General features: G+C 38.7%; 1 protein-coding gene across 4 annotated transcripts in view; it reads right to left on the bottom strand.

Moving 5' to 3' along the window:
• The window catches only part of phactr2 (phosphatase and actin regulator 2), a 58,285-nt gene that overhangs the window by 36,617 nt on the left and 616 nt on the right, over window positions 1-21,052 (bottom strand). The window contains exon 1 of one of the 4 annotated variants that reach the window (XM_058385760.1): window positions 9,635-9,776. The exons of the other annotated variants lie outside the window; for them this stretch is intronic. Within the exon in view, the coding sequence (XP_058241743.1) occupies window positions 9,635-9,647 (13 nt within the window). The 5' untranslated portion in view covers window positions 9,648-9,776. Of the gene's footprint in view, window positions 1-9,634; window positions 9,777-21,052 lie in introns of those variants that run through there. 4 annotated transcript variants of the gene reach the window in all.

Here is a 21,052-nt window from a genome sequence, read left to right as displayed (position 1 = left end):
CTTGCTGGATATTTTTTGTTTTTCTCATCATTCTCTGTAAACTCTGAAAGCAGCCCATCTTACACCTATAACCATGCCACAGTCAAAGTCACTGAGATCACATTTTCCGCCCTTTCTGAATTTTGATGTGAATATTAAATTTCTAGAATCCACATGATTGACAGATTGGATAAACCCCTCAGTAGGTATTAGATTTTTCTAATAAAGTGTCTGATGAATGTAGGTATACATGTATACACCATAATGTTGACCACTAATGCCCCAGTAAGCTGACTAACTCACTAAGGTGCCTAAGATCCACATGTATATGGATATTTTGTTTAATTTTGGCCTCCTGTCTGCACAAAATAACAGCACTCATTTAAAGCTGCTTTCACTGTTTCTTTGTGGACAGTAAAAACAACAACTTCACAAAGTGTCACCCTTCACATGCACATAATGTTTATATGTGTGTGTTAGGATTGTATTAAGATGCCGTTTATCATGACTGATGACCAGGTTATTAAATTGTGTTGTGCAATTTATTATTTATTATTTGCTAGCATGTTTTTTTTATTGCCCATTTAATTTCACCTTGTTATATTATTACACTCTCATGTGGAGACACCACTATATGATACACATCCCACTGCTCACAAATCTGTCACTCTAGCAGTTGACCTTGCATTTAAAAATAATCTTGAAAAAATTAATTTGTCATTTATTTTTGTAGTATTTTGGCCAAGTTGATGTTTTTCTGCATTTCTACCTCTCATAATGTATGCTCTTATTATTATCCTTAAGCCATTTAACATATGACACACTATCACTGGGCTGGTGTGCTCATGCTAGTGTTTACAAATTGTTTTTGTATTTTAGTCTGGAAAAAAGGAGGGATTAAAAATCATTTTTTTTAAAAAAGATCAGTATAGTAATAGACATGTGTTTAGTGAAGCCAAGATTGAAATATAAAGTGACTAAATATCAGGCTTGGTATTACATCACCAGGGGATATCTATAGTCACACAATTCAGGCAGTCATTACCTACTAGGATATAAAACCTACTAATGGTAGTGAAGTTTATATAGCACTGTGCTCTTTTGAGCAATTAACTGTATTTATTTTGGCAGCAATGCAGAACCCAATAGTCTAAGCACAATGATGAGCCAAAATAAGTAAAGACCATTAAATCGAACCTAAACAAAAGACCTTTTTGTATTGTCTGTGCTTTGGATGAGGGACAGAGCAGTTTGTTAACTCATGTGTTGCTTCTTCCTGCTTTTGGGCTTCATAGCCATCGTTGAAACAATAAGGTATAGCAGATTTTGTTAATCAATATTTGACATCCTGCTATTCTGCCTGTAAGTGATTTTTTCCCCCAATGAGGATGGCTCTTATTTGAAAATCTGGGACATTTAATAATAGCACATCACGGGGAGAGTGGAGAGCATTAGGTTTCAGAGTGCGGGAAAACAGAGGCTAATGATGCCAATAACTTGCATGAGATTTCCAACAACAGAACCAGGAAAAGGAGCTCATACCTCCTGCACAGTGAGAATAAAACAGAAGAAAACACAAAGCATCCTCTTTTAGAGATCTTGAGTCCATGAGTAGAGAGAATTGAAATGTTGTGTGATCTGAGGCTTGTCTGTGAAATGTCATGGGCCTGTTGAAAAGTATACCTTTGAAAATCACTTTTTGGGTTGACATGATGGCACAGTAAAAAAGTGTTGCTGCTAAAGAGTTTCAGAAACACCTTTGTGTACAATTGCCTAAAGTAGCATCAGTGCAATACATAAAGACATGCAGATAAATATCAAGAGCTTTATCATAAACAAGAATGCGGGGAAAATTTGATTTTAGAGACTTTCGTGGTCTCTGATTCATGGTCACTGATCGTGGCAAGGTTGATGGTGCCAAACTGTTTCAGAAACTCTAGTCAGGTTCAGGTGACTGATCTCATGGGATTTTCATGCATTTACACAGGATGGTGAGAAACACAAAAAAACATCCAGTGAGCAGCAGTTCCAAAAGTGGAGATTTTACAAGTGGAATTTGCTTGTTTATGTGAGAGGTGAGAAGAAATGAGTCAAACCCAGACTGGTTCGAGCTGACAGTGTATATGACATATAACTCAAATAAGCACTATTAACAACTGAGCATCTCAAGACGCACATCAAAACTTTAAGATAGATGGAGAAAACCACATCAGGACCTGCTCCTGTCAGTCATGAACATGAAATTTGAAACTCAGGTGGTACAGTAGAAAACACTGCTTCTAAAGAGCTCCCCAGGTTACTGTGTGTGTGGAGGTCTACATGTTTTCCCTTGTCCTTTGGGGTTTCTATGGGTTCTCTATTTTCTACTCCAACTTAAACATATCAGTAGGTGGAATGGAAATCTCCCTGTGTGTACATGTGTTTGCACTGTAATGGACTGGTGTCACATTCAGGGTATACTCCTGTCTCTGGGATAATGTTTGAATGGGGATTTTGGCTTGATCCTGAGCTCAGGTTACTGTCTGTATGGATGTTCTCATGTTCGGCATGGATTTTCTCTAGGCTCTCTAGTTTCCTTAACTCCCAGGTGGACTGGCAAAGATAAATCGCCCCATCCTTGTGAATGTGTCTGTACATGGTGCCCATGGGTACAGGACTAAGTTCCCCATCTAGAGTGCATTCCAGCCTCACACATAGTGTTCCCTGGATAGGCCTGTTACCTACCACAACCATGTCAAGGTTAAAGCCACTGATTTCTCATTTTATTTTTCACATGATATCATTCAGAATGGCAGCTAAGGCAGTATAAAAGTGCAAGTATGAAGCTGAGCAGACATATACACTATATTGCCAAAAGTATTCGCTCACCTGCCTTGACTCGCATATGAACTTAAGTGACATCCCATTCCTAATCCACAGGGTGCAATATGACGTTGGTCCACCCTTTGCAGCTATAACAGCTTCAACTCTTCTGGGAAGGCTGTCCACAAGGTTTAGGAGTGTGTTTATGGGAATTTTTGACCATTCTTCCAGAAGCGCATTTGTGAGGTCACACACTGATGTTGGACGAGAAGGCCTGGCTCTCAGTCTCCGCTCTAATTCATCCCAAAGGTGTTCTATCGGGTTGAGGTCAGGACTCTGTGCAGGCCAGTCAAGTTCATCCACACCAGACTCTGTCATCCATGTCTTTATGGACCTTGCTTTGTGCACTGGTGCACAGTCATGTTGGAAGAGGAAGGGGCCAGCTCCAAACTGTTCCCACAAAGTTGGGAGCATGGAATTGTCCAAAATGTCTTGGTATGCTGAAGCATTCAGAGTTCCTTTCACTGGAACTAAGGGGCCAAGCCCAGCTCCTGAAAAACAACCCCACACCATAATCCCCCCTCCACCAAACTTTACACTTGGCACAATGCAGTCAGACAAGTACCGTTCTCCTGGCAACCGCCAAACCCAGACTCACATCACAATCACATTGCCAGATGGAGAAGCGTGATTTGTCACTCCAGAGAACTGCTCTAGAGTCCAGTGGCGGCGTGCTTTACACCACTGCATCCAATGCTTTGCATTGCACTTGGTGATGTATGGCTTGGATGCAGCTGCTCGGCCATGGAAACCCATTCCATGAAGCTCTCTGCGCACTGTTCTTGAGCTAATCTGAAGGCCACATGAAGTTTGGAGGTCTGTAGCAATTGACTCTGCAGAAAGTTGGCGACCTCTTCGCACTATGCGCCTCAGCATCCGCTGACCCCGCTCCGTCAGTTTATGTGGCCTACCACTTCGTGGCTGAGTTGCTGTCGTTCCCAAACACTTCCACGTTCTTATAATACAGCTGACAGTTGACTGTGGAATATTTAGGAGCGAGGAAATTTCACGACTGGATTTGTTGCACAGGTGGCATCCTATCACAGTTCCACGCTGGAATTCACTGAGCTCCTGAGAGCGACCCATTCTTTCACAAATGTTTGTAAAAACAGTCTGCATGCCTAGGTGCTTGATTTTATACACCTGTGGCCATGGAAGTGATTGGAACACCTGATTCTGATTATTTGGATGGGTGAGCGAATACTTTTGGCAATATAGTGTAGTTCTCATAGGATTTAAACTTGCAACCTTTAATGACAAGGCCAAAAGTTTACCCAGTGAGTCACCAATGCATTGCACAAAACACAATGCAGAGTGCAGTTTTTAAATGATAGGATGTTCTTTATCAGCCAAGAAGATGCATCAACTTTATAGCCTTGGATTTTACCCCATCTAAGAAGTCACAGCACATAATCACATCCTGTTCTCTGCCATTGTTTGTGGATCCTGCAGCTGAAATTGTAGTGTATCTGGAGCTTAGAGAAACTACTGGCTATAGGAAACAAGTGAGTTTGATTGCGATTGCACAGGAAGAGCAGCAATTACTGCCAGGAACCACAAGCCCAACTATATCATAACATCAAGTACTTTCAGATCAACTTTTTTTTCTTTAACATGCAATGCACCATCATACAGAATGCATTATTGACATCCAATATGCATGCCTAATGAGTTTTAAATGGCCAAACCACACATTATACAGAACATAACAAACACAGCATGTCCTACAATAATCTACAGCCAGTCAGGAAAAAAAAAAACAGCATGCACAACTGATTATACACTCATTGTCCACTTTATTAGGAACACCTGTAAACCTGTACATTCGAGCACTGATCTAATTATTCAATTGAGTAACATCAGTGGTATGCATAAAGTCATGCAGGTATAGCTCAAGAGCTTCATTTCACATCAAACAAAAGAACAGGGAAAATTTCAAATTAGAGACCTTGACTGTGGCAAGGTTGTTGGTGCCAGATGGGTTTGAGTGTATCAGAAACTGCTGATCTCATTGGATTTTTAATGCAATTACACATGATGGTGTGAAACACAAAAGATATCCGGTAAGCACCAGCTCCACAAGCAGAAGAAATTTTGATTGATTATGAGATAGGTGAGAGGACAATGACTGGTTCGAGCTGACAGGAATAACTCGAGGGGTAGACACTCTTTACAACCACGGTGAGTAGAAAATCATTTCAGACTGCACACGTTTTGAAGTGGATGGACCACAAGAGCAGAAAACCACATCAGGTTCTATGAACAGCAGATCTGAGACTTTGTTGGTACAAACTAATCTAAACCAGACATCAGATTCAAATGTTTTGATGAACATTAACTGAAGCTCTTGACCTAAAATCATTACTATTGCCACACGGATAATTACTTGAATGTGTACATGCACAGATGTTCTTAATAGAGTGGACATATGCAAATGCTCATGTAAATATTCAGGGATGGGAAACAATGTATCAGAGTAGTACATAATGTAAAATACTATGCTCCATGGAGTCCCACAAGGCTTAGTTGCTTGTCCTCTGTTTTTCCTCTATATTCCGGGTAATAGCCTCCCATCTTCTTATGTGGATAACACACAACTCGTTCTTTCTTTTCCTCTCTCAGACTCTCATGTTTCAGCTCAGATCTCTGCATGTCTGGCAGTCATCCCATTATGGATGGCAGTTCATCACATAAAAAGTTAATTCCAGCACTACTGAGCTGCTGGAGAATACCTAAAGATGAAGCTACATTCCAATATCAGGAGATTGCCATTGCCTTGGAAACCTGATGATCACGCTGACAATAAATGTGTAGTTCAGGACAACCAGCTATCATTCTTTACTCATGCTGCTAACCTGACTCGGTGACGCAGGTTTCTCCTTTACAGCATCAGCAGGTTTTGGCTGTTCCTTTCCACAGAGCCCACTCAGGTGCTTGGTAAATTCCTCAAGATTGGACTACTCTAAGTGGCTTCCTCTGCATGATATGTATCTGCAGTGGTAGCACCGTGTTGGAATACTGATCTGAAGGTCACAAGTTCAAAACTTGGGTCCTTAAGCATAGCCCTTAATCCTCAACTGTTTATTGTATAAATAAGTTAAATGTAAGCTGTTCTGGATCAGGGCATCTGCCAAATAAAGTAAATGTAAAATGAGTATAACTGATCCAGATAGCAGCTACATGCCTCAGTTTCAGTCTAACAAAATTCTTCTACACCATCCCATTGCTGCCTTCATGTCTAGGGTTCAGTCAAACTACCCCCCTAGCCCCATCCCATACAGCGAAGGAAGTACCCCTTCCTTCCAAAAGTCTATAATATTCACACTGAAAAAATATCTTACAATATTTATTGATAGAAATAAAACAGTAGGTGGTTATGTCAATCAAGACATAACTTCACAACAAATATAGGTTCTGTTACTCCATTTCAAAGTATATTTAGACAGTCATGACTTCATTGTACAGATAAAATTCCTAAGAAATTTTAGTTTTCAGTATCACTCTTCTCCATAGCGCTTCAGTTTAACGAGCCTAGCATCTCAGGGGCCTACTTTTTGTGAACGTTCACTTCCTTCCCCCTCCACATTACACCAGCATCAGATTTAAAACACTGATGCTTGTCTGTGAAGACAAAAATGGACCAGTCTCCACCTATGACACTAATCAAACCGGCACTATACCACATTCCCTTCAAGCCTCAAACATAACTAGACCCACCATGCCTCAAGACTATTCTCAGTACTGGCAACAAGGTGGTGTAATGAACTTCAACCTGTCTGTCCTTCAGAGCTGAATCATCAATGACTCAGAGCCCACCTCTTCACTCAACACTTATGTGAGCACTGAATATACAGATAGAAAGAAAACATTCACTTAAATTGTACACCATTTTAGAGGCTGTACTTACTTCCTCCTTACTTATCTCCTCTCTGTCTCTCTAACAGGGGTCTATCATCATGGCATTAATTAGACCTTGGCCTTTTTGTACCAGAATGAGGATAGATTTTTCAATAATCTGGGGTAATAATATGGAATGTAATTGGTAAATTAATAAAAAATTAAAGAAAAATAACAGATCAAAAGTCTGAATCCTGACAATGACACAGCAAACTGTGGCTATGAAAATAATTTGCACTCTCTGGGGTAATCACAGTGACAATAGCCAATCATGGCTGACTCTAGGGTCATGTATGTGAAGAGGGCAGTTTGCTATTTGATCTGAGATATATTATTCAGCATGATCAGCAGTTTGATTCTAGGTGTTGGCTGGCTTCCTGTGTCTTCAAGGAAGCAGATGCTAGCCCTGTACAGTCCTTAGTTGGTATAGCTGCCATGTGATGAGCTAGCTAGTAGGTGGACATTTGCAAATAACCAGAAAAAATGGGGGTAATAAATGAACAACTACATAAAAGCAGAAAAAACTAATAAAGGAAATAACTATTTTGCTAATACAGAAATACACTTTGAAGTGATGTACTGATAGATGATATCTTTCAGCAGGCATACCTAGTGGTATCTAGAGGCTCACTTATACTGGTTTATATTTGGATTATACCCCACATGCCATTTTTGTCCACATATAGGTGAGAGGATAACACAGCGACAATATCATGCTAGCTAGCATCCAGCACACCAGCTAGTATAAACGAATGCTGTTTGAAGGACACGGCATCACTTTTCCAAATTCACGCAGCTAAGTTTGTGGAAAGGTTAAAGTAATACCTTGCCCCATGACTTTGTATGTATAAAACCAAATGAAATCCAGTCACATACAAATTTATAAAGGATCACTTTGCTTAGAAAGAACATAATCATGTGAAATCTTTGCTGTTCACACATCAATCCCTGGTGAGTTCTGGTATCACTGTTCCCAAACAGAAGGTGATAAAACATTCATTAGACTTTCATTCATATTTGGTGCAGCAGGGAGTTTCTAGCAGTAGGACAGCTTTTGTTGTGAGTGTTTGCTTTAGTCCATTTGCATGATGTCACCACATCATTTTTATTCCATCCTGACCATAATACTTTGTATTTCAAATACGCATTTTGAATACATGTATCAGAAGCCCAACCCATCCCTAAAGTGCTGCCTGAGCTGAAATTATAGGACGAAAAATATGGATCATTCTTAAACCATTCGCTATAAAAGTCAAATAGGAAAGAATAGAGTGGTCACTAAGTAAAGCAGAGGATAGCATTTACGCTTTTGAGGACCACAGGAAGCTCACACATGTATTCTTTTCTGAGCAAGTGAGTCAGAAAATAAGAGGTTGTCAGACAATGAATGTAAAAGCCCAGGTGTTTTAAGAGCTGCAGAAATGTGTGTGAGCTAGGTGGAAGAGCTGGACTGTGAATTTCTGAGATGTAGTATAAAATCATCTGTAATATACCTGTGTCCCAAATCTATCTGAATGACATTCTGCAAATCAGTTAAAACGCCGTTCTCTTCACTATCCATCACATTCATGATCTAAGCTGTAAGACTGTTGTAACAGGCTTTCTCACTGGCAGTTTAGAAACAGAGCAGGCTTTGCATGAACAAATGGTAATGAAAAAAAAGCTGTCAGTAACAAGTAGCACAGCTGAGACTATCTGTAGGAAGTAATGTAAGTTGTTGCTCTAGACCTGTGCTGTGATTCTTGTAAACGTCAACGCAACTCACACTCACGTCTGCACTTGTTAAGGAAGTAAAGTAACCTGCATATGTGTTTTAGCTGTTAAAGACATCATTAGTTTCTAAAACACACGTGTACCATGAGTGGCAGGTGAACGTTATGGGAAGCTTCCCTGCTACTGCTACTTTATTCAGATAAAAACATAGAAGAGCAGATAAATAAAACTCACAAGAATGTATGAAAAAATGTATATATATATATATATATATATATATGGTGAAAAGTTAAGATGAAGACAAACGCACTGGTGTTTAATAAAATCAAGTGAGTCTAAAACCAGACCAGTGCTGCTGCAATCACTTGGATTGGGACCACAGTAAACGTGTCCAGTGTGAAAACCACCTTAGGTATGTTTAGGAATGACTCTGCATCACACTTTTCAGTTAAAACAAATCTTATTGTTGTCTTGACCACCATGCTGTATAGTGATCCCCTTGACCCACATGAATATGCAAATACTGAAATCCTTGTTAGGATTTTACAAATCACTGGATTTGAGTTGCAAATATATCAGACCGAGACTTGCTTCCTCAATCAACTCATCATGGAGTTAAAAGGAAAGAAAAATACTCATACTCATGCTAAAGCTAATGAACAAGCCAATGAGCACAGCCATACACAAACACACATACACAAATTTGCATGCATTCGGTTCAGTGAATACAAAAGGAAACATGCTGCATTTTAGGAAACATTTGTCTAGGGATATTCCTCAGTGCTCAGTCTAATTGTGTGGTAATTCTGCAGTACTGTACAGACAGAATAAAATACTTCAAGTAATAGGCTTGTCACATGTAAAGTAGTACAGCGACCCCCACTGATCACATCATCTGACCAAATTTGACTCTGATATCTTAAATTGTTGCTTTTTCCTGGCTGGGTTGATTTAGTGATGAAACATTTTTGCAGCATGCTAGATGAAAATCAATCAATCCCAGACCACTACAGGATTCAGCACAGAGTGACAGCAGATAAATCCTGGTACTGCTCCTGACCTTTTTAATTCATTAGAGTAGCAAACTTTATGAACTACATTTCCCAGTATGATCACACACACACAAACACACACACACACACACACACACATGCACAGCTGGAGAATGAAATTAAGCACTCACAGGCATGCTCCATGTCTGGAAGGATAGAAACCGATTGCTTCAGTGAGTGGCTGCTCTGTTTCTTCACTCACTCATTCTTCTCTCTCTCTCTCTCTCTCTCTCTCTATCCCCTTCCCCTCACCACTGTCAGCCCCTCCCGTGCCGCTCACACAGCATTCCTCACTGCAGTAGAGCGCAGCAGGAAGAACACTGAGGACGACAAACAGCCATTACGTCCATTAAAGCAAACGAATTGAGCCAGGGCGAGCCCATCATGTGGGACCTCCCTATCCACTGGGGCTTTCAGATACAGCCCAAGGCCATGAGAGAGACTGAGGCAGGTTGGGGGGTGTGATATGGTACGGTTATCGTAAAACAGCAGTGTCCAGCCAAAATTACAGGACTCTCTTATCCATTCACTATGAGCTTGTCTTTTCCACAAGTCAGAAAACAGTTATGCAACACACAACCACCGATGTTCTTCTTTAAAATAGGTGCTGCCTTAATAGGTTGTGGACTTCCTGGTTAAAAGGATTGAGGCAGCACCTCGCCTGAACGACCGTCATGGGCACTTGTGAGTCTCTTACTGTTTTCAGTCTATTTTCAGCAGTGGGACGTGACGCCAAACCCTGGCCAAAAAAAGCATAAATCTTCACTGGTGATATTCGTCTCTGGTTGGATGGGAGTAAAAGGGAGCTTTCACAGCTTACCCCTAGAGGTTTGGCAGTCATATGAGCCAAGTATTTTAGTATTTGGTTTTGTGATTAAACTACAGCGGAGGCAAGATCTGTATCTGGTTTGTGGGGGAGATTGGGTGCAAATGGAGTTAAATTTGTAAAACCTCAAGTATACGTACTTCCTTCTGTCCAGATTCAAAATTCTGATCAGAGTCATGCTGGATCCAAGGTCTACCCTGGGACCACTGGGCATGATGTGGGATTACACCTTGAATGGAAAGCAGTTCCAATTCATACATGTTTACATATCCTATTTACCTACTGCCAAATTTTTGGGGAGTTGGGAGGAAACCAAACAACTCCAAACCCGAGCTCAAGATCGAACCAGGAATGTTGAACCTGTGAGATCACAACCATGTATATCCGTCACATCATGTATTTATTCATCACAAGTACTGCTTTCTTCAATAGCTGGCTTTTTCAAAAAGTTATGCATTACACTTAATACTTGAGCTGAAGTAGGCTAAAGTATTCTTGCCAGGAATGAAATAAGCAGCACTAAAATTCACAGGGACAAAAGCACAGTGTAAAGCCATTAAGAACAGGTGTCTATTTGTAGATCAGCGTAACTTTCCGGTGCTTGAGGGTCTTAAGGCATAGCCTGTGGCTAATAATCCTCTACATAAACTTCCTCTGAACTAACAGTTTCGTAAACGCTGATGTCAAAGTGCAAAGTCCATTTCCGAAAGCAATTCATTAAGTGTCCTTGTGTTGTTGAAACAGCATTAAGATCCCATTACAAGATTATTGACATCATGATGATCTTCTGTGTTACTCTGCCGGATATTGGAGGCTTGCACTGAGACTTTTTAACTCCTCGGCAAGGCTAATTTTTACTTTATCAACAAGTGCTGAGAGAGAATGGCGTAATAGAGTAACATTAGGGTAACGAATAATACTTGTACTGAAATAATTTGAAAGCAAATTTATTAAATAAAAAACACCCTGTAAAGTGTGAATATAAGTGAGGAGATGCAACAAAAACACACACACACACACACACACACAGTGAGACTGAAATAAACTGTCACCATTAACCAAGATTGAAAACACTTTTTAAAGCAGTATTTATTCATGTTTTCTTTTTTTACTTTTATTTATATTGTCAATTTATAACCTGTATAAAAAGGAAAAGTTGCATAAAATATAAACTGGTGGATGAAACCCAACACTGTCACCTGTTGGAATTAGGGGTATTGAGATAAAGTGTATTAAACTATATTCAGGAAGCATAGAATAGAAATTTTCTAATCTAGAAAAATATTTTCATAAATATTGAAACCTCTAAAAACTAGCTTGACAAAGTATATTAAAGTATATAAGAGATTACTTCCTCTGGTTAATTCTCTAAAGGAGAGATTACTTAATCCTCTGGTTAAATTGGGGCAGTGGTGGTTCAAGTGGTTGAGGCTCTGGGTTGTTGTTTGGAGAGTTCAAGCCCCAGCACCACCAAGCTGCCACTGTTGGGCAATTGAGGAAGGAACTGAGGAACCCCTTAACTCTATCTGCTCTAGGGGCGCTGTATCATAGCTGTCCGCAACTATGAAAAGAATTCCACTGTGATGTTATGTATATGTGGGGTTAATTAAGAGTTTGTGCCCTCTGAATTCTCTGGGAGGAGAGATTACTGAATCATTTGAGGTAGAGTTTACTTACTCTGGTGAGAAGAGATGACTTATTTTGGTTACAAAATCTCTGATAGAAGAGATTGGTTAATTCCATCCATTTTCTATTATCTACCCACTTTATTCTAATCAGGGTCACAGGGATCTACCCTATCCCATTGGGCGAAAGGCAGGGGTACACCCTGGACAGGTCACCAGTCTATCACAGGGCTACATATAGACAAACAACCACACACACTCACGGGCAATTTTAGAATTACCATTCTAGCTTAGATTGTTTTTGGACTGTGGGAGGAAACTATATAGTCTCTCTATTCTAAAGAGACAAATGCAGCATGTCATGAGAAACCCCTAAACCCTCCATTGCTGAAAAGAGCTCTGACTGTTACAAAAGGCTGACATTGGAGACTCCTTCCATAAATTCTAAATAAACTTCTGTGTGTTTCCTGATGGAAAATCTCACCATATAAACAACTGTATGTTTTTAAACCCACCAAACAAGTCCCTTTTTTCAGTCTTTCAGTATATAAAAAAAATACCATATCAGAACACACACATTAATATAAACCTGTGATTAGACTTGGCTGCTATTAGAAAATAATTAATCTACACTATCTGAGCAATCAGACGGCGGCACTGGACACCTTAAATAGCCAAAAACTGGAAATCGACTTATCGGCAAAATGGAAATCGACTTATTGGATATTTTTAGTCATTGTAAACAAATGGGTTTGACAATCTGATATATAAAATAAGTCAGGAGTGAGTGTGAGATGTTTTTCCTCTGTTGGATAACCTTACACAAAATTTATTGGTTGAAGATAACACTTTCAAGTATTAGATGATTATGAACAAGCACTTGGACCATATCAGAAAGCAGAAATAGCTGTGTGATCAAAAATAAGTAACTGTTCTTGTTTGGATCTTTTCTATGAATTTATTGCCTCTAGTAGGCTAGATAAAAATAGCAATACTTATGAAATGACACATTCCTAAAGCCCTGAATATCTACATTGATATGAGCCATTAATCCCTGAGTGTGATATGGCAAAGACATTTAATGCTAAACATGGACACAACAAAACAGGTGGAAATTCCATTTTTTTTGGCCTCTGGGAAAAGGGAGAGCTAATATTAGCATAAAGGAAGTAAGAATTTCAAAGATGTTTGTGACTGGATTGAAAATAGCTAAACATCTAATACTTATATGAAATAAGGACAAAACTTGTTGTAAGTCATTCAGTCTTAAAAACTATGACCTGCAGGCATACCCCAAGCTAGATGAAAGGCATACCACATAAATAGCATATTCTTGAGATGGCTAATCTTCTTTTTGCTAGTTCTGTAGTAATGGGACAAAAAATAAAGGTAGTAATATAGAAATAAAATCCCTATAGGCATCATAAATGGAGAGATGCTGCAGGAATTTGTTTTACTCCACAGACCACAAAAAATCAGCCTGCATATCTATGCTGATTTGGATTTTCAAGCATCCGAAATTCCTCTGTGTGAAAATGCCTGAAAGACACACAATATTGGTTCAGTCACTGAATGGAAATGTGGCTGGCTGAGAGCTCACTCATTATCGAGGACCAAAGTCATGCAAAGAAATGTGGAGTTATTCTGAAAATAATGCAGTAATGGGATGCTACTCCTCCGTGCACATTCGCTGCGACTACGAGGTGATTAGAGCGGCACATGGCTCACTGGGCTCATTAGGATTTAGAAGACAAGACTAATTCTGAACTAGTGTAGTACCAATATAATTCTAATTACATTGCAGGACTGCAGACAAGTGATGGCTAGAGTTGAGATGAGATGGGACGTCTCTGAAATCTAACATCTATGAGCTCTATGATCGCTCAATGATGGGATAATAAGAATGATGTGGCTATCACACACACACACACACACACACACACAGACTTAAAGGAAAATATGCAGCTGCAGCTGTCAAGTCTGTAATGCTCTACATGGGTTCATGCAGTTTCTGCCAAATACCAAACATGGTAAAAAAAAATCACTAAAAAATAAAAGATAATATACTACATCTGTCATCTGTCCATTTAGGGTTGAGTAGAGAATACTTTATTAATCCCCAATGTAAAATTTGGTGTCACAACACAAGAGCAAAACAAGACAAGTTCACAATAAACTTATAAATATAATATAATCTAATATAAATAATATAATATAATATAATATAATATAATATAATATAATATAATATAATATAATATAATATAATATAATATAATATAATATAATATAATATAATATAATATATCATCCATCCATCCATCCATCCATCCATTTTCTGAATCGTTTATCCTGGACACAGTTGCAGGGAAGTCTCTCACGGGGGACTTGTGACACAAAGCAGGGGACATTATGTACTGGGAACAAACCCGAACACAAACACAAGGCTCATTCACACACATGAGACAATTTAGAGATGCTAATCACACCGAGGTACCGAGGAATCGCTAAAACACCATTAAATTCCATGCATAACATAAAATTATATGAAGAAAAACTCCTTTAAGATTTTAAGATTCCTTCCACTTACATCATCATCTCTTTTATATCAAACGCACCATAAAATGTCATGTCTCTCCGTTTTAAAGGTGAGCTATGGTGCAGTAATCACAGCTGAACGGAATGATCGCCCCGCTAATACATGTGGCCTTTAAGCCTATGTGGAGAACACCCACGGCTGATGTCTGACACATTCAGTAGGCACACTTTAAGAAGTACTCTGCTTCACAGAAAGATAAAGAGGTTCGAATATTCCGGAGCTGCGTCTTGCCGCCTTCGCAGGTCAACGCAAGCCAGGTGGCCTTTCCATCTGGTTAAAGCTGTATTAAAAGATTTGGCCACTTGGGAGGTTTCTATAGCGAATCCTTCTTTCAGAATCTTTTTATTCATTGTGTAGAACGTTTTGTCTTAGTGCAGACATCAGCATGCTATCTAAGAGAAAGGATGTACAGAACTATATATATATACAGAAATGACAAACCACATTGGTCTGTGTGGTTTATGCCATACAAATGTTATTTAGAACTGCAGACAGACACAAGTGCAGTGGGTGTTGTAGTTCTAGACATCCCAAGTATGTGAGTCGTCACAGAGGAAAAGGAATTATGAAGGGCCTACATTAACAGGAGCGATACACTGGGGAAAAAGGGTTGTGTGCATGTTTTTTAAATAGGTAAGGGCTTTTAGCTTCCTCGAATGGTTCTACTTGGAACTTTCTCTAATAGGAAAACACTGTAGGGTTCTCTCAAAGGGACAAACTGAAAAACACTTACTTTTTCAGTTAGATAGATAGATAGATAGATAGATAGATAGATAGATAGATAGATAGATAGATAGATAGATAGATAGATAGATAGATAGATAGATAGAGAGAGAGAGAGAGAGAGAGAGAGAGATGGACAGACAGACAGAGAGAGAGAGAGAGAGAGAGAGAGAGAGAGATGGACAGACAGAGAGAGAGAGAGAGAGATGGACAGACAGACAGAGAGAGAGATGGACAAACAGACAGACAGAGAGAGAGAGATGGACAGACAGAGAGAGAGAGAGAGAGAGAGAGAGAGAGAGAGCAATAGCATAGGTAATAAGGTGATAAATTAAAAAAAATAATAGAGATAGATAATAGTAATAATAGATAGATAGATAGATAGATAGATAGATAGATAGATAGATAGATAGATAGATAGATAGATAGATAGATAGATAGATAGATAGATCCACTCGCCTCCAAATAACATCAGACATTACAACTACTTGCCTCAAAGTTTGTCATGACACACTTAAGAAATCTAATTATTATTATTATTATTATTATTATTATTATTATTATTATTATATCCTTTTTGTAGGTGAGTGACGTGCACAGAGCCCTGAACTCAACTTCAGTGAACACCTTTTGGATGAAATGGAACGCTGTCTGAACCTCAGGCCTCCTTACCTGACATCAGCGTCTGATCTCACTAATGCTCTTGTCACTGACTGAGCACAAATCCCCACAGTCATGCTTCAAATATTTAGTGGAAAGCCTTCTCAGAAGAGTAGAGGTTATTAAAATAGCAAAGGGAGAGTACATTTGGAATGGGATGTTTAAGGTGTCATACTTTTGGCCATTATCTAATTGAAAGACTAGAACAGCACAAATCATTAAAAATATTTTAACAGAAAACTGAAATGCGAATATCTTTCTTTTTTTGTATATATATATATATATATATATATATATATATATATATATATATACATACTCTTGTATTGTTGTCCATAACTCTCTGGGACAAATACAAAAAGCTTTGAAACACCAATGTTGATGACAGTAACATGAGATTTTTTTCATTGTCTGTACCACCGATCTATACTCAGGTCACGAGGAGCCTGTGCCTATCTCAGGAGGCAGGATACACCCTGGACAGAATGCCAACCCATCGCAGGGCACACACAAACTCATTCAATCACACACTATGGGCAATTTAGAGACTCCAATCAGCCTAGAAGCATGTCTTTGGACTGTGGGAGGAAACCGGAGCAACTGGAGAAAACCCACCAAGCACGGGGAAAACATGCAAACTCCACACACACAGTGAGCAAGAGCGAGACTCAAATCCAGGACGCCGGAGGTGTGAGGAAAACGTGCTAACCACTAAGCCACTGTGCCGCCTAACCTGAGATTTAATTACTAAAAAAATTAATAAATCTCTTCTCTAATTAAATCGGCATACCTCATCTCTTATCTCTAGAGCATCCGGTACACCTCGAAGCATCAACAGAGCTTTACAGTATATACAGTATATGTGATGTCTTCTAAATGTCTATTAGGAAACAGTCTCCTCAATGTCTTATAGGAAACTCAATATTGCACACAAAAACTCCAACCAGAGCACTGAACATAATGAGCATCCATTTAAGGTTTTAAATTCTTCCAATAGATGCAGAGTGCTGAACCCTGAGCTGCTTTAATCCAGGCTGTCTCCTCCACACTGTGAGAAGTGTGCAGCCCTCTCAGTAGGACGCATTCCCTTCAGCTTCTCTGTCATTAAGGGACTAATTGTGTGCATCCTCACATCAGCACCAAAGGAAGCCGAACCTACAAATTAATCCAAACAAAGTGTCCTGCTGAGCCTTTTTCCACAATGCTGCTGAAATCACGCTGAAGACAAAGTCGCTTTTGTCTTCAAAATGCCGTCTACCACGATTAGACGCAGAGAAAGACATATTTAAATGTTTTTTATGCCCTTACAGTGTTCATTGATGAATGGATTTTACAGTATTGTGCAAGGGCTGGTGTTCAATTAACACTTGAGGCAGTTACACATCTAAAGCCCAAATGAAATGAAGAACAACCTAAACAACTACTACAAGCACCTTGTACTTAACCTCATCACTGCACTAGCCTAGAATGTAGTCCATCTCAACCGAGTCCATCAGCCGCAGTGTTTTATGGTAAACTGAGGTCAAGGTAGAAGGCATCCTGACACAGAAGCTTTTATTTTTGTCACACATACATTAAAGCACAGTGAATTTTTTTTCCAATATCCCAATTTTGGGCGCAGGCTCAGCCATGATACAGCACCCCTGGAGCAGTGAGGGTTAGAACCCTTGCTCAGGGGCTCAACAGTGGCAGCTTGGCTTGAATCACGATCCTCCGATCAACAACCCAGAGCCTTGGGCCACCACTTTCAAAGTGCAACCCTGAAATCCAAATTATAGACTGATAGATATGAGATATAGAGTAGTTGCATCAGAAAGATAAACACATTATTTCAATAAGGCAAAATAAAGTTAAGAAGAAAAAATAAAGAAGAAATCACAGGCAACTACTGTTTAATAAAAATAATTTAAAAAATCTTACTAGGCTTTAGCTACTGCAACAAAGCAGTTTTTCTAAAAGGGATCAATAAAAATACTTATACAAAATGACATAAGTAAATAACTAAGTATGAAATTTACTTACTTACTTACTTATATATTAGGGTGTAAACTAGCTGTAATATACAAAAGTAACAACTTTATATTGCCTTTTTAAGTCGTGCTATGACAAACATATCTCCCATAATCTATTTTATGGTCCTCCTCATCTCAGTATCTCTGTTATTGCCTCTATTTGCCTTTACTGGGAGAGATGAGATATTCTTCCCCGAGAAAGATTAATTCATTATGTGAATAAGGTAAAATAAAGTTGTTAAGTCTGGGCTAAACGAAACCCTAATCACTGGCAGCTACTGTTTAATAAAAGCTTACTTGGCTTTTTCACTGATTTGTTCCAAGGAGTAAATTCAGAAGTGAGATATTACAGGAACTCAGTTACTCTGTCCTGCAGCTGGACATTATAAATGTTTAATACTGTATGCTCTTTGAAGGTCATGACTGATTTACTTAGCCTTCAAATATTGAACATTTAAATGTCAAACAGTAATAACATCAGCTGAGAGCTCACTGGGCAGGCTAGCTTCTATGTCCACTCTACAACTAATGTAAACATGTCTCTCCTGATATAACACATAATAACGTGTGTTGTAGTGAAGGACACAGAACGTGCTGAAAACCAGAACATTATTATTATTATTATTATTATTATTATTATTATTATTATTGATGTTGTTGTTTTGTGGTAATGTTTCTTTCACTAAAAAATAAAATGAAATATTGACCTTGAATATAGTTTGTATAGTGGAAAACGTAGAAAGCCCTTGTTCGCCTCCTGGTGGTTGTTTCGAGGTAAAACATCTAAACCATAAAAACTATATACACGCTACAGATACACAGGGTCAAGCTAGCACGTTTAGTCCTGTATGTGAAATAATAACAAATACAAACCAAAAAGTTAACATAGAATCAACCTTTAATAAGCAATGTAAGCCATCCTGTCAAGAAAAGAACGTGTGTAGTTTATCATGTGTTGTTCAGCCCCTGAACCCCCATGTCAAGGAATCAGCATTAAAATTTAAACCAGTCATATATGTACTTTGCACAAAACGAGATGAAATATGCAGAAGTATGGATTAGTTATGATTATGGAGCAGACTTGTGTGCTAATGTGTTGCTGGTTTAAAAGGTTTGTTGTCAGGAAGTGGTTTTAAACCGTCACGCCTGCAGAAATGGTGCAATGATAAGACAATAGTCAGCATGCCAGCCAAAAAAAAAGAACTCATTATCTTGTGAGTTCAGCAATCAGATAAAAGTAATATCAAACGTTCTGATGCTGGAAGAGTAGATTTCTAAAGAGACCAGCCCTACAGGGTAAATACAGGGTCTTCGTTTCTACTGGTTTTAGACAGGAAGATGTGTCACATGTGATGTAGTCTTTCGTAAAGGTTATGCTAGTGGCTCATGAACTCATGAACCCAAAGTGTGCACACAAGACCAGGACAAGAAAGGTCCTTCTCAAGGGTTCTGAAGCATGGTTCTCATGTCCAGAAGCATTGAAATTCTTTGTCATGTCACCCCACAATGATGACACATGGCTCGTATGAAAGTGGACACTCTCTGAATTGTTCATAAGGATCTTCAATATGAAGGTGTCATCTTCAATCATTAGAATTCTGTGTAAGGTTATCCCAACAGAGGGGAGGGGAAAGCATCTCACACTGAAAGGCAACAGTGTCCTGATTAACTTTAAATCAGATTTGCGACAATAAAATAATTCATTTGTTTATACTGATTGAAAATGTCCGATAAGTGAATTTCCATGCAGAGTTGAACACCAGTGTAAAAGGTAAAAGGCAACAGCTTTATATAGCCATTTTAACTCTGTGCAATTACGAACATATCTCATAAAATCAACTGTACTGTCCTAATCCTAATGTCAGTTTTGTTTAGTTTTATTCAACATCCTTGATACATTATAAAAATTCTGCTTTACTAATAAAAGTAGACTAAATTAAAATAATGTAACGCAAAATATGACCCCCCAAAAATATTTTTTTTCATTCTTATGTCATTCTTACGTATTAAGAATTCATTTTTATTTATTGATTCAGTAACGGATTTGATTATTAAAAATTTTTCTGTTTGGACAGGTTCAGCTCAGTGATCTCAAGTTGTCTACTAGAACTCGTCTCTAGTCTACAACTGCGGCAGAAAAAAAAAGCAGCCTTAATACCACAGCACACTGTGAAACTGGGTTAACAGCTTGTGGATATGTGCTTGACCTTGGGGGGGGGGTTTCTCGCAGCACTTCACACCTACCATTGCCGCACAACAGATCCCACGGTCATTTAACCTTACTACACCTTACACCAAGTGATGAATCACTAGCTACAGCATTTATTGGTGTCCAGCTTAAGGAGTGTGATATAAAAAAAGGTAATGAGTGTATTTCACTGTACAGCACAAACACCCCAGCCCCAGCACTGCAATAACACCTACAGTAATGAATGTGAGGTATCATGACACCTATAGTATTGAATTTGTGTCTAGGTGTGTCCAGCTGATGAATGGTATTTAAATCGTATTAATATTATCTTAAAAATTAGGCGTGTTAAAAATTGTTTTTCAACACCAAATGCAGGAAAGCATGCAGTTAACTATTCAATATACGTGTTAATCCTTTTCATATAGCAATAGCCCATTTCTATTTATTTTTTTAACATGTTTTCATTACTGATGACTGCGTTTTTGTTCTTAAATGAAAAAGTGTGATGAGCAAATATACAAAAATGTGGCTAAATAGTATCCATTCGAATGGGCGGCTAGCATTAAGGACATTCTAATGATAAACTTAAACATGTTGTTGTTGTTGTTGCTAAATTGTTCATTTTATTTCTTTTCTACTTTCAATCTCTTAATGTGCCATCCTTTTTTGTTTTCCAATATGACCCCATCTGTCAATATCACGGCTTTAAAATAAAGAAAAGTACAAGAAGAATAACAGTAACTTTTCTTCTCTCTGCAGCTCATCAGGAAATTTCGATGATGCTGCTTGACCGTGTGACTAGTTGCATGGTTCCAAATACTGTGTTATTGGGTATTGAGTAATAGGAACAGGTGAATGATGTGGGACACTAAAATGTACTGCCAATAATAGATGAGTCATGGACAAGGACGTT

Source organism: Hemibagrus wyckioides, linkage group LG03, assembly GCF_019097595.1.
Source record: "Hemibagrus wyckioides isolate EC202008001 linkage group LG03, SWU_Hwy_1.0, whole genome shotgun sequence".
Taxonomy (NCBI): Eukaryota; Metazoa; Chordata; class Actinopteri; order Siluriformes; family Bagridae; genus Hemibagrus; species Hemibagrus wyckioides.
The sequence above is the reverse complement of the archived record's forward strand: the minus strand, read 5'-3'. Positions and strand labels throughout refer to the sequence as shown.